Source organism: Strix aluco, chromosome 17 (genome assembly GCF_031877795.1).
Source record: "Strix aluco isolate bStrAlu1 chromosome 17, bStrAlu1.hap1, whole genome shotgun sequence".
Lineage (NCBI taxonomy): Eukaryota > Metazoa > Chordata > Aves > Strigiformes > Strigidae > Strix > Strix aluco.
This window is the reverse complement of record NC_133947.1, coordinates 928699-942331: the sequence shown is the minus strand read 5'-3', so window position 1 is coordinate 942331 and position 13633 is coordinate 928699. Positions and strand designations below refer to the sequence as shown.

Genomic DNA, 13633 nt, shown 5'->3' with positions numbered 1-13633 from the left:
GAGGGGGGGTCCTGCCTGCCGGGAGCGGGGCGGGGAGGGATGGGGCAGGGCAGGGGAGGGAGGGAGGGTCGGTGGGGACGCGGTGGCGGATTGGGGCAGGGAGGGAGGGATGCTCGGGGGTGGCAGATGGAGGGAAAGAAGCGGAATGGGGGGACGGAGGGTGGTTCCGGCGGGATGGAGAGATCTGGGGGGATGGAGAGAGGGATCCGAGAGGATGAAGGGAGGGAGGGAGGGATCTGGGGGATGGAGGGATGCAGGAAGGGATCTGGGGGATGGAGGGATACAGGGGGGGATCTGAAAGGATGGAGGGAGGGATCCGGGGGGAGGGAAGGATGCAGGGAGGGATCTGGGGGGGGGATGTAGGGAGGGATCCCGGGGGGATGTAGGGAGGGATCCTGGGGGAGGGTGGGCGGGAGGCAGCGATGGCTGCGGGCGCGATGCCCGGGGGGGGTTTGGGGGGATGCGCGGATCCGGCGTGCTGCGCGGTGCTCCCCCCCCCCCCCCTGGCTCCCCCTGCTGCTCCGCGCGGCGCAGCGCGGCGGGGGCGGGGCGGGGGGGCGCAGCGCCGGCTGCCCGCGGTGCCGTGAGTTTGCTCGGGCTCAGCAGGGGTGTGGTGCATGGAGGAAACGGGTGGGGGGGTGTCTGCCTGGGGACCCCAGACCCTGCCCCGCGGGACTGCGGAGCTGCCTCCACCCCCACCCCCCCCCGCATCCCTCCCAGGCCCCGCAGCCTGGGGTGAACGCGCAGGGACCCCCCCCAGCCCGGCGGCGGTGTGAGTCGGGATCCCAGCAAGGGAAGGGCCCTTGCCCTTGTTTGCAGCCCCCGAATTTTCACGCAGAAACACGAACGGTGCCGTGGTCCGTCCCAGCCGCTGAAACAAAACTCGGGGGAGGATTCGGGCTCGGCTGCCGGCGGGGACACGCACGGTCCTTCCCGGGGCTGCTGCCCCCAACCCCGGCCCGAGGGCACCGGGCACAGGGGCTGGTGCTGCCTCGGGGCTCAGCGCCGCTGTCCTGGATGCCGGGGGATGAGCTGGGGGGCGGGGGGGCTCCTCGCCTGGTGTTTTGCAGGCGCCGATCACCAGATACAAAGATGCTCCCCAGAGCCGCGAGGTGTGTCAGCAGCACAAGGGTTAACGCCGCTTTCCCTCTCTTTCCATGGCGAACTCGGTGGCGTGGTCGGGGATAACCTCGTTAGCGGCTGCGCTGCGGCACCGATGCCCCTGGGACAGAGCAGCCCTAGAAAATGGAGCTGGGCGCTGCGGGGGAGCGCTGGGACGCGGGAGCGGAGCTGCCTGGGTGGGCGACTGATGGGGGGGCTCCCCCCGCCACGCTCCAGCCCGCGGCCGCTCTGGGGTGTCGTGGCGGCCTGGCCTGGGCTGTTGGGGACAGGGTGGGTTTGTCACGGCGGGCCCAGGTGCTGGTGACGAAGCTGTGTCTGCCAGGGGAGCAACCGCCATCGGTGCTGGGCTGGTGGTGCGGGTGCTCGCACGGCTCCGGGGCACCCACATCATCCCGAGCGCGCGGCCCCCGGCCCCACGCGGGCTCTGGGGAAGCCCAACGATCCCCTCCCGCTCTGCCGTGGCTCAGATGGGCTGGCGGGCTCCCACCGTCCTTCTTGGGGCCGGTACTGGCGCCAGTGCCCGGGAATTGTTTGCTGCCTGTGCTGTTGTGCCACAGGCCGTTTCTGGTGGCCACCTCCCCGTGCTGCGGGAGAAGATGGGTTCCTTATGCCTGAGCATTCATTTGTGCTGCTGAGCGACAGCCTGCGGTCTGGCTGAGCAACCCCAATTGTTCCCAGTGTGCCTGGACAAAGAAGTGCCTAGAGAGATGGCAAGGCTGTGGAGAAGAGGACATGCTAACAATATTTCCATTGCCTTGGACACCACCAGTTTTTTTTTTTCCCCCTGCTCCTGCAAGAATGGGAGGCAGCGGCTCAGCTTCACGGGCAGGGGGGATGTGGCCCTGCCTGGCCCGAGCAGGGTGGGTGCAGCCTGTCCCAGACCAGGCTGAGGGCTCGTTCCCGGGGAGCGTGTCCTCAGCAAGGGCACAGCGCAGCGCTTGCCCCTCTGCTCCCGGTGAGGGAGGCAGAGGCTGAGGGTCTCCCCCCCCCCCCCGCAGCATGGGGAGCCCAGGTAGCCCCATGCCCCCCTGCGGGTTCCTGTCCCCAGGGCCTCATGTGGCACCGCAAGATGGTGGCACCACAGGGTGGTGGCACTGTCCTGGGGCCTCCTGTGTGCTCGGGACTGCTGTCCCCAGGCAGACAAAGCGATTTTGGGAGTTTGCAGCTGGTGTTTTTGCTGGGTGCTGCATCACCCCAAAACCTGGAGGAACTGGGGAGGGGAACGGCATGGGGTGAGGGGCGGGACTGGCTCCATCAGCCACGCTGCTCCGTGCGGGGTTAACGGCATCATGGAGGCAATGCCTTTTCCTTTCCCCCTTTTTTACTTCCTCTCCCCATTTTTTCCTTTCCTCCCACTGCAAGCTGCAAGCTTTGCTCAGCGCTGGGCTGAGCTCCAGGCTGCTGTGAGGGCCGTTGCCTGCTGGTTCTTCTCCCCAGCTCCTCTCACCTGCTGTGGCTCATTTCCAGCTGTTGACCAACCCTGAGATTTTTTGCCCTATTTTGCAAGCAGGAAAGCTGGGACAGGGATAAGGACTGAGCTTTCAAAGCCCTGGGCATGGCTCTCCGCGAGGCCTGTGAAAGCGGTGGGGGGGGTTCCTGCGGGAGCTCTGCTGCTTCCCACGCGACCTGCTCAAGGTCAGGCAGAGCCGGCGGCGAGTCCCGGTTCCTTCCTTCCCCGCAGCCCGCGGGCTCGCAGGCGGGAGCGGAAGCGGAGCCTGTGTCTGCTCTGCTACCTCCGAGCAGGGGGAGGGCGGCGGGAGCCGCCGAGGCTTTTGTTCTCGGGGCTCGGGGGGGCTCCTTCACACGTGAAGGGAGCGGCATCATCCAGTGGGGAGAAGATGCTGCATCCACAAACATCGTGGCTCCCTCAGTCACTGCCATCTGCCAGGGCTCAGAATCACCGCAGCGCTGAGCCGCTGCCGGGATGTGACAGACCCCGCCAGCGCGGCCCCCGGCTCCCGCCTGCTTGGGTGCGGCTTTGCGGGAGGCTGCAGGGGTGAGCGTGGGGAGTGCCCAGGAGTGCGGGACCGTTGCAGCCTGGCTGCTGGGATCCATGCTGCCATCTCCCCTGGGCTCAGGAGGGACTGCCCGGCACCCCTGGGCGCAATGAGGTGGTTCCCGAGGCGGCAGAGGGTCCCCACTGCAGTGAGCGGGGCTGCACGAGCATCTGAGCGTGCAGGGGGGTGACTGTGCTGCGGTTTCAGTGCGGCTGAGCCACCCCTACCCCACTGCTTGGGGCTGGGAGGGCCCACGTGTCCCCCCCACTCCCACCCCCACAGCAGGGGCCTGGGTGGGAACGGGGCGGGGGGGCTGCAGCACGGAAATGGGCCGAGAAAGCCCTTGGGGAGGCCAACGGCTGCCGGAGTACAGTTAGCTTCACCCCAAGCTGGCAGGAGGCCCCTGTTTCCCCTGCGCCCGCTGTCCCGCCGAGATTAGCTCTCGGCTGGCTGGGCTTGACGGGCAGCCGGAAGAGGCTGAGCAGCGCGGGGCCGCCCGGAAACCCGGGCAAAGCGGGGCAGAACGGGCACAGCGGCAGCCCCTTCCCTCCCAGCGGCAGCTCGGTCCCTGCTCGACCCTCCCCGTGGCCATGCCATGCTGCGCTCGCCGAGTCCCGGCGCAGGGGTCCGGGTGTTCGCCATCACCCCGTGTGCTGGTGGCCAAGCCGGGGGGGCCATGCTGTGCCACAAAGGCAGGGCTGTCGTGCTGTGTTTCCTGGCGCCCTGCTTGCCCCGATTTGGGAGGACAACGTGGTTCCCCGCTGTTGGCAGCTCCCCGTGCCGGTGCTGCCGGAGCCAGGTCCCTCCCCACGCCCCTTCCCCGGGGGGGGCTGCCAGCTTGGCTCATGCCTGGCCAAGTGCGCGGGATGAAGGGGCTCTCCTGGGGTACTGGGGAGCGCTGGTGGCAGCACAGAGGTCACGGCAGCGCCACGGCAGAGTAGCGTGGAGGTGACCCCCCGCGCTGGGGGTCAGTGGGCCCTGAGCGGCCGAATCCCAACCGGGCAGGGGGAGGAGCACGGGCGGGTGGCGGATTCCTGACCCACAACTGGGCCTGGCATCTCCGCCAGCATCGCCGCCGTTCCACCTCCCGCCGAAACTGGATAGGGTTGAGCGGTGCTGCCTGGGCACCAGGAGGGCGAGGAGGAATGATAGGAACAGGCAGCAGAAAATGTGAAGCAAAAAAAAAATTCCTTTTGTCTTGAGACAGCAGCCCTTCAGACCTTTTCCTCCTCCCTGAAATAGTTTTTCCTGCCACCCAAAAGGAGATGGAATATTTTGCAGGGCATTATTTCAGAGGATTTTTATTTTTTTTTTTTTAAATTTTTACCATAATCATGTGACACGGCTTGAAATGCTGGTGAATGGCCTGATATGTGGGAAAATAAATACGCAAATACCGTCCCCAGGTTTGCCAGCAGGATTCCCCGCGCCGGTTCCCAAACCCTCGGTTCAGGCTGTTCTCGTCATCGGTTCCAGTCGCCCACGCGGGGCCGCAGGGAAGGCGACGCAGAAAAACGCTGCTCGCTCCGCAGCCGAGAACCTGCGGGTGAAGCTGTGAGTTGTGGGGAGCTCTGCGACGCCTTTCCCGCAGAAACCGTCTTTTTGCGCCCGGCTTTAACCGGAAGCAGAGGCTGGCGCGGGGACCCGTGGTGCGGCCCGGCCCCCAGCACTCGCCGGGTGCCCCAGGACAGCGAGTGGCCCCAGGTGTGGGCTGGAAACGGACAAAATCTCACCAGTACCTTCCCCGGTGCCGCAGGTTGTTCCCTGCGCTGTGACCACTGAGTGTGTCGGGGACACAGGGGGGCCTCGGGAAGCCCCGGATGGTTTTACCCCCTGTGCACGGAGGCAGATGTTTAAGATTGACAATCCCCTGCCCCTGAGATGCTTTTCCATCGTGCAGCATGACGGGGGAGTTTGTGATCGACCCATTCCTCAACACGAGAGAAGCGAGAGGCTGGGGAGCGATTCACCAGGTTAGATGCTCTCCTCGCCCCCCTTGTCCTCTCTGCTTCATTCCTCCAAGTTTGAAAATGACTCTTTGCTGCTGTTTCTCTTTTTCTCACAAAATCGAATTCTGATACAAATGGAGCAGGATGCGAATGGGTTTATTTCTTTGCTGTTTTAATACAAGTATCCACATATTTCTGACCAAAATTTCTCATAATAGTATAAAAAAAAAAGATGAGTGGACTTATAGCTGCTTCTTAACGTTTGCCAAGGTTTCAGGTTGTGAAGGATTGATGGGTCCTGGGCCGTGACACCGCCGCTCGCTGCACAGCCTTCGCTTATCGGGGTGTCAGAGCAGATCTGCAGGCCCACGAGGAGAAAGGAAACATCCTGGGCAGATGTCGGTTCAGGCCCCCGCACTTTCAGCTGAAGCTTTCCAGACTGGTTTTGACCCGCTCCATTTCATGCAGAAAACTGTAGAACTGAGGCAAAGTTAACTCTGCAGGAAAAAAAAAAAGGAGGCATCAAGTTTTGGATGTCAGGTTACGCTTCCAACACCGGGAGAGCTGTTCTGGTGCTACCGCAGCGCGACTGCGCTCGCCTGCGCCGGGCAGGATCAGACACCGCGGCTCGGGGCAGCTGGCGGGGCCGTGTGGGGTTCTGGGTTAGGATCCTCCCAGCAGCGCTGGGGATCGTTTCCTTTCTTCATCTGCCACGTCACCAGCGATGGGTGCGGACCCCGAAAGGGTCCCTGCGAGCACAAAGCTCCCCCACCTCCAGCAACACCCAGGGCTTTCGTGTACTCGAACGCTCGCTTCTTTTCCAGAACTGCTAACTCACCTATATACACGTTTTCCATTTGGCTCCCTTTTTTAATCACCAGCTTCAGCTTGGGGGAAGAAAAAGCAGAGGTATTTGAATTCAGAGCTGTATTCTGAGCACCACGAAAAGGCGACGCGCAGGGGTGTGCTGTGAGCGTCGGCCGGGCAGGCTGCTGCAAAGCCAGGCCTTTGGGGAAGTGCGGCTGCGGGAGCAGCTTCTGGGGCAGCGGGAGGCTCTCCAGCAGTCCTTACAACCGTCACGTTCCCCTCCCTCCCCACGACACTGTGGCCTTCGCTACCTTGAGCTTTTTGAATAGCTTTTCCGAGTGGGCTACGGTTTTGTGACACACGATGTGTTCAGCAGAGAAGCCAACAGCAGCGTGTCCGCTGGCGGCCGCGCCGGGAGGCCGAAGCAGACGCGCTGCTGCAGAGCTCGTCCCTGCGAGACCCAGCTCCCCCCCGGCTCCTGGCCCAGCCAGCGCTTGCCACGCGCCTGGTCGCAGCCTCTGCCGTAACCACACAACCACCTCAACCCTCTGATGCAGGAGATTTACCTGTAAGAAGATACTCCCCACTTTTTCCAGTTCACTGCTCCCAGCAGTCACTGTGAGTCAGAAAGGAGAGAAGGCAGATAACTCGTTAGCTAAACTGTGAAATAAAAAGTTATTTAGCTGAGGGCTGCTGTTGGGTTTCCAAACCCATTATGTCTTAGCTCGATTACCTCCAAACTTCCACTCCATATCTACCAGCTGGTTAATCATCAGCGTCTGACCAACAGCCAGGCGCGTCAGGGTGGGGGAATTCACCTTCCACTGCAAGAGCAACAGACACACGAGCAATCAATTCTCTCCGTGTTACCTGCGATTTCCATGTCAGTCAGAAACGAGGCAGACTGGTGGCAGAAGCCCAAAGTGGAGGTGTGCAAAGGGGCAAACTAATGCGGTCGGGAGGGCTTTCAAAGATGTTTGAGTCCTGCTAGGATTTCCATCTGCCTTGTCACTTCTGTAAATGAAACTCACTGTTTTTGTTTTAACCCTGGTTCAGTGTAACAATATCTGTGCAAAAAGTCCTGTGTTCGTGTAACTGCATGACCTCGGGGCTCAGAGCATGCAAAGCAGGAAAACAATCAAATGAAAGCCACACAGAAGCGCAGGAATCACGAAAGCCATGAGGCAGAGGCCACAGCAAACCAGAAGTATCATTAGATGAAGTGTTCCTTATCGGTTATCCAAGGACCTTCGGTTCAAAATTCTGAGCTGGTTTTGAAGAAAATACCCAAAGCGCTGACACATCTCAGTAGCGCAGCGGGATTTTACAAGTTCCCACTCAAAGACTGTCATTTTGTTAGCTTAGAAACAAGCAAAAATATATTAATACCTGTTCTGCAAAATAACTGGCTTTCTCTTCACTGAGGCCTGTGGGAGAAACTGAGATTACTATATGTGATAAATATTCATTATCTTTTATTTAGTGAAAGTCAGGTGACCTACCTAGAGCAATAAAATCTGCTCTGACTTGCTCGGAAGACAAATTCCTCTTCAGGGCACCTGAATAAACAATGCAAGGAAGAAAAATCACTTTTTACTGAGTCAAACCAGTCTTTACAGAGTCAAATAAATGCAGGGACGGAGACTCTGCGATAGAAAGCCTCTGTTCCTGGGCTGTGTTTTGAAACAAACCACAGCTCCTCGAGATAGGAAATAGAGCCGTGCCTGCCGGTACCTCTGCAGATGCCCAGCGCTTTAAAAGTCCGGGCGCTGGGAGTGCTGGGAGAGAGGGCGAGATTTCAGTGCGGGTATCCATGGGAACAGCAGCAGCAGTTGTGTTTTGAAGTTGCTGCTTTCTCTCCTATAGAAGCTTGGCTTGTTAAAGGAGAACTGTTAAGGCTGGCAGGCTACTAATTTGACCTACCTGCTGTGTTTTGGATTATGGGTGTGAACGTGTGCATATAACACTTTCCCCTGCTGCGCCTGCCTCCTTTGTTCTGGGGCACAGGCAGCACATGGAAGTTTACAAGGATTCTGTTCTCTGAACCAAGAGCAGGAATCTCATAAATTCAGAGATTGCCAGTCCCACGTGGCTCCCTGTCTGTGAGCGCACAGGCCAAGCTCTCTGCTGTGATCTGTGCCAGTGCTGCCTGTGGCATCCCGGAGCTGAGAAAAGGGTACAGCAGGCTCGGAGCCAGCGCACACAAACAGGGACACCGAGACTGAGAGCACCTAGGCCAGAGTCAGGGAGGGAGAAAACGCCGATTCCACGTTAAAGACCCCCAAGAGACTCCACATTAAATACCCCCAAGACAGTTGTAGGAAAAGAAATTATTTGGTGCTACTCCTGGCTAGAAGAAATGGCTTGAAGCAGTAGAACGAGTTCAGGCCGAATGCGGGGAACAGTTGTGCGTGGCTTCACTGCTGTGAAGAAAGCCGTGGGGAACCCAGGACTGGAGGGTAATAGCAAAGGGCTGTTAATAACGAGAAGGATCAACGGGATGAACGTGCAGTGGAGGTGTTTGATGCATTAACATGTCAAACAGCTGCCACAGCAGCAGAGTAATCTCATAAAGTGCTGGAATCTGGGGTATTCAGGGGGAATCCCCCTGCCCCTCTTCCCCACTATTTATGAAAGAGAAACCACTGGACACGTGTTTTCCTAAAACAAGACTGCAAGGACAGATGTCTCCTTTACGTGGCCTAGAACTACCTCAGCTCCCAGCCCACCCTAGAGGGGTGCACACACTGTCTTATCGGTCTCAAACAGCGCTTGCCCTTGTCGGAATTACAGTACTGGGTCACTCGGATGGCAGCTCCTACACAGACTCAGTGGCAACACAAAGCTGGCAAAATGGATTTACAGGCACAAGTTAAACCAAGCACTGTCCCAGGGCTGTGCTTGCACTTAATCCATGGATATTTAAGTGAGTTTAGTTAAGCCTGTGAGACGTGTGCGCAGGCAGGGTATAAAGAATACAAAGCCCAAGTCAGCAAACAGGGATATTTCAACAGGAGAATTTTTTGATTCTTAAGTGCTAATCCATTTATTAGCTACCGTTTATTATCGCACTTACTGTGCCAAGCGAGTGCACTGCAGTTCTGAAGAAACACTTGAGCAGCATGCAGGAATGGACCCAACTGTTTGGCCTCAGGGTAGCATATGCAGATGTATCACTTACCATTAGGCACCAGAAGAATACTTTTGACAATGTTTTTCAGGGGGCCCAAGCTGATTTTATTCATGGTGGCGAAGTCTGAGAGCTGAGTCATAAACCTTTCTACCTGCTCAAGAGAAAGAACAGGGACACAATCTTATCTCTGCATGTTTCTCACCCGAGAGCTGCATTCACACCCTTCTCCTCCTGGCGCTCTGCACAGGCCTCACCTCCTTGGGCTCCGTTAGAAAGCGGAAGAGCACTTCGGTCAGCGCCGAGAATTGCTGTGAAGGAACAGGAACAGTGTTACGGGGTCGGGCATCAGCACGCTTCATTTCTCAGCACCTCGCCCCGCTGCCACCATGACTTGGTGGTGACACCGCACCCTGACGCAGCTCTACCTGCGTCCGGTACAGCGGTCCCAGAGTTTGAGCTCCGGTGCTGGTAGGGTACCCCCGTCCTCAGCATCACGAGATGCCTTGGGATGGGAGTGGCTCAGGGAAGCTTTTCAGAGACTCTCAAAGGGTTTGTGCAGCTGGTAGCTGGCACTGCAGAGAGCTTGTGTGACTCGTGGCTCATCAGAAGCTGCTCCTCTACCCTGTGTAATCCAAAAACTGTGAGTGGGAAAAGATGCGTCTACTCTGATGTTTCACAAACCCCGTGGGGTAACCAGACTAACTTGGGAAAGGAAAAGAACTGGTTAAAGGTCTCGTGGCTGCCTTCAGTTTTCTGAGGTGCAGCTGGCAGGGCTGGAGGTGCCTGTAGGGCAGAGCCCCCCGCCCCCCCCCCCGCTCCCTCTGCCCGCACCAGCGCTGGCACCGGCACCGGCCGTGACCTGCAGCGGCTCATCCTGTGTCACCCTCCCGCTCAGCCGCGGGACGGGGATGGCACCGGGCAGCTCCCCGCGAGCTCTGACACTAACTTCAGCACAAGCTGAACCAGCTTCTGCGACACGGCTGCACCCCCGGTGTGTCGGCGACCGGGACAGGAGGGTGGGGGGGTGGCAGCCCCGGCCCGAACGCTGTGCAGCCCACCGAGAACACCCGGCGCTCGGCAGGGCCCCGCACCCCCCGGCACGGCGGGAGCCCCCGCGCGAGGAGCGTCCCGCACCCTCGAACACCCGCTCCCGCAGCGCGCGGGGCTCGCCCGGCCCGGCCACCACAAAACACGATTCGTTGCCGGGGTGGGCTGAGGCCCGGCGGGGACACGGCACCGGGGCCTGGAGGCCGGGCACGGCCCGGTGCCGGGGCTGCTCTGCGGCGTGGGGCCTGCTGCGGGGCACCGGGGCCTGCTGGGCCCCACCGGGCCGGTCCCGGCGCTGCTCCGGAGCTGCGGGGCCGCCTGGGCCCGGCACCCCGGGTGGCGGCTCGCCCTGTCCGGCTGCGGCTGCCCCGGTGGCCCCGCGGGCTCCCGGGGCTGCTCCCGCGGGCGCGCCCCGCCCTCCCCCGGCGCGGCCCCACCTGGGCGCTGAGCTGGTTGAGGTTGTGCATGTCGCCGCTCACCGCCTCCGGCACCGGGTCGCGGGTGAAGTTGAGCCGCCCCATGGCGGCCGCCGCGGCCCCGCCCGCCCCGCCCGGCCCCGGCGCCGGCGCCCGCCTCAGCCTGAGCATTGGCGGCCGCACTTTCCGCAGCGCCGCCGTCCCGCAGCCCCCGGCCGAGGGCACCCGGTGGGGCTCCCGCCGCCCTCGGGCCCCTGCTCGGCCCGGCCCGTGGCGCAGCCCGAGGCGGCCGCTGGCGGGTGGCCAGCAGGATGGGTGGCCAGCAGGCCGGTGTGCCCGGTCGCCCACCCCGGGGCTCAGTGCCACGGGCCCCATGGCCCGCGTAGGCAGGCGGGGGAGCGCGGCCGGGTTCCCCTCCCAGCACAGTTATTTTGGATGGGAAGGTCTGGGCCAGCCTCTTGCTTTCCTGCCCAAAACCAGTCGGTGGAACCCCCCAAGAGAGCTGCAGTACGTGTGTATGTCTGTGTGCTTGTGCCAATCAATGTTTACTCTTCACTCCTCTAAGATCCTACAGATATTTAGCCACATGTTTCGTTTCATGCGGTTGATCCCTTCCACGGCAGGCGAAACCTCTGATTGCTGGCAGGTGTGGAGCGGGAAGGGGAGAGCAGAGGGTACCCCCGGTGTGCCGAGCCTTAAACTTCACCTGGGGACGGAGGTCTGGCTGGCAGCTGGACAGTGTAAGTTGTTTTGCTCTACAAAAACCTCAAGTAAATCGTTTAAAAACCATAGTTCATAGGACAAATGGGGTTTTTTTCCCCTGAAAATTCTACTTGGGACCTGGAATGGGTGTGATTTTGCCCCTTCAGCTGCTGCTCCCAGCGCTGCCGGCTGCTGAGCCTGGCCCAGGCTCAGGGGGACGGTGATGGGTGGCCCGGGGCCAGCAGCCCACGGCCGGGCTCCGCGGGGTGCGCGGGTGTCGGGTAAGGAAGGGGCAGCGCGGGGCTGAGCCAGCCCACGGGCAGAAAGTGTCTGGATGTCAGAGGGGTCAGGGTTTCACAGGGAGCTTAACCCGATTCTCGCCGTAACCCCCAAGCGGGAGGTGTCCCCGATTCAGAGACCTGCAGGAAGGCAGGTGAGTGGGCACATCACCTGCTCGCCCTGTTACACCGGCTTCTTTCTGTTTGTGCTTGGGAGGGAGGCCTTGACCCAGGAAATATTAAAACTGGATGTATTCTGCAGAGGACAATGGAGCTGATCCCATCCTTAAAGACTCCCTTGCCTTGTCGGTGTGAGTGTGTGTGATCCCTTTTATCTGGGAAGGTGTTCACTGGCTGCCTGGGTGGACAGCACAGCACATAAAAACCTTTGTGGAAGGTAAAATTGTGGCAGCCCACAAGGGTTGTGTTCTATTACTGACACTTTCAGTTGCAAATGAGAGCGTAGGAAATTTTATAGTGCCTTTCATTGTGAAGGTATCCCAGTAGTGGTTTATAAACAAGGAGTTAAGCAGCAAAGTACCACTAATGATGAGGAGTTAAGAGATATTTACTGGTGGTCTGGCTGGAAATAGCATTCATGCTTCCTTTTCTTCTTCCTCTACCTCCTAGCCCAGCTGGGAGATTTTCTGTTCCACATACACAGGGTGGAACTGCACCTCGATTAAATAGGACTGTTGAGGTAAAAAAATTGCATGTGGGGGTGCTTGCAGGATTTGACCCTAAATATTTAGGATGCTTTAAAACAAGGCGCAAACTTTTCACATTGGAACAACTTGTCAGGCTCTGTGGTGAACCGGCCGCGTCGGCATGTTTAAAACCACAGGAGATGCTTCTCTCTAAAAAATAGTTAACCTGGACTAAAACTCATTCAGGGAGCTGTGTGGACTGGGTAGCACGGGGTGCCAGTGTGTGTGAACACAACATTCCTCTGGCTTTAAAATGCTGCGTACAGCCTTATGTAAATTTTCCTAAGTGTCAATTAATAATCGCAGTTAATTACAGCACATTTTCATAACCACCAAAGTTCATTCATCTGTATTGTGTGGCTGAAAAACTGAAACAAGGAAAGAGGCAATTTTCTGTCTGCTTTGTACGCCGGGATTAGCCATTCAGGAGCAGCCTGTGACTGATCTTTACTTCCCTGTGTCTTTCTAGGGTGATGCTTTAGGAACTAATTAAGGATGGTCTGGATGCACGCGTGTGTGCTTGTGCGAGCATGCAGGAGCTACGACGGGAGGGAGAAGCCAACGTGGTTAAACAATTTCTCAGGCAGCAAACCAAATTCTTGGGGAAAGTTGAGTGACAAGATCCAAGAAGAAGAGTCTAAATTGAGATACGTGCTCACAACATCCTGCTCAGACAATCCCCAGGAAATGAGGCAGTCCCACCTCCTGGGACGCTGGCTGGGCTGCAGCGTGGCACCCCGGTGCCACCAACCCGGTACGGCGCTGCCAGGCAGGCTTGGCTCTGCCAGCACTCATTGTTGAAACAGATTTATTTCAATAAAAGAGAAGGTTGCAGGGTGAGGTCTGGATTAGTTACAGGGGTGTCAGGCGGTGGGTGGGCCCCAGGGCCCCAGGCAGAGCCCCCAGGGCTGCCCCTGCCCCATGGGTGCCTCTGCCAGGCCATTCTCATGCAGAACAGGTCTGATGGACTCATCAGAGCTGAGGACAGCAGTTCAGTTACAGATAGCAAAAGGCAATGGGGGAGGGAACGCACAGAGGGAAATAGGGTATTGAAAGTGCTGCACTCCAAAATGAACCAGAGGATGAGTGGGCCCTACTTCAGATGCATTTTTCAGCTTCATTTCACCTGTCAGACTTGAAAATCTTCCTCAGCACTTGGAGAGTGTTACCTGGGGAAGGGTCCTTATATATTCCCAAGAGATCAAATCCTGGGGTGTCACCCTCCTGTTCTCTGACGCCGCTTTTTATCCAAAGTTCTCAAAGCCCTTTGCAGCCTCAGAGCACCTTTCCTGAAGCGGGGAGCGCTGCCTGCACTAGCTGGCCTGAGAAAGGCCCAGAAAAGGTAAAAGTGTGTGAAGGAGCCAGGGGTAAACCCCAGAGGCCTTTCACCCTGGCTGGTGCGGAGCCCACCCGCTTTCTGTGTGCTCTGCCCACCTGCAGTGCCTGAGGCCTGGGGAGAACATCTCCCTACACGG

The 13633-nt window shown here is 59.0% G+C and overlaps 1 protein-coding gene across 2 annotated transcripts in view; it reads right to left on the bottom strand.

The window, feature by feature from the left end:
- COMMD7 (COMM domain containing 7) overlaps positions 1 to 10635 on the bottom strand; it is a 45553-nt gene extending 34918 nt beyond the window's left edge. The window contains exons 1-9 of one of the 2 annotated variants that reach the window (XR_012625533.1): positions 10493 to 10635; positions 9263 to 9316; positions 9057 to 9159; positions 7378 to 7434; positions 7265 to 7302; positions 6609 to 6699; positions 6442 to 6491; positions 5907 to 5955; positions 5217 to 5565 (exon numbers count right to left, since the gene is read on the bottom strand). Coding sequence is in view for 1 of the 2 variants with exons in the window: in XM_074843176.1 (XP_074699277.1) it covers positions 5489 to 5565; positions 5907 to 5955; positions 6442 to 6491; positions 6609 to 6699; positions 7265 to 7302; positions 7378 to 7434; positions 9057 to 9159; positions 9263 to 9316; positions 10493 to 10576 (603 nt within the window). In the remaining variant the exon portion in view is untranslated. Of the gene's footprint in view, positions 1 to 5207; positions 5566 to 5906; positions 5956 to 6441; positions 6492 to 6608; positions 6700 to 7264; positions 7303 to 7377; positions 7435 to 9056; positions 9160 to 9262; positions 9317 to 10492 lie in introns of those variants that run through there. The other variant, XM_074843176.1, reaches the window with a different exon arrangement.
- Positions 10636 to 13633: the final 2998 nt, after the last annotated feature.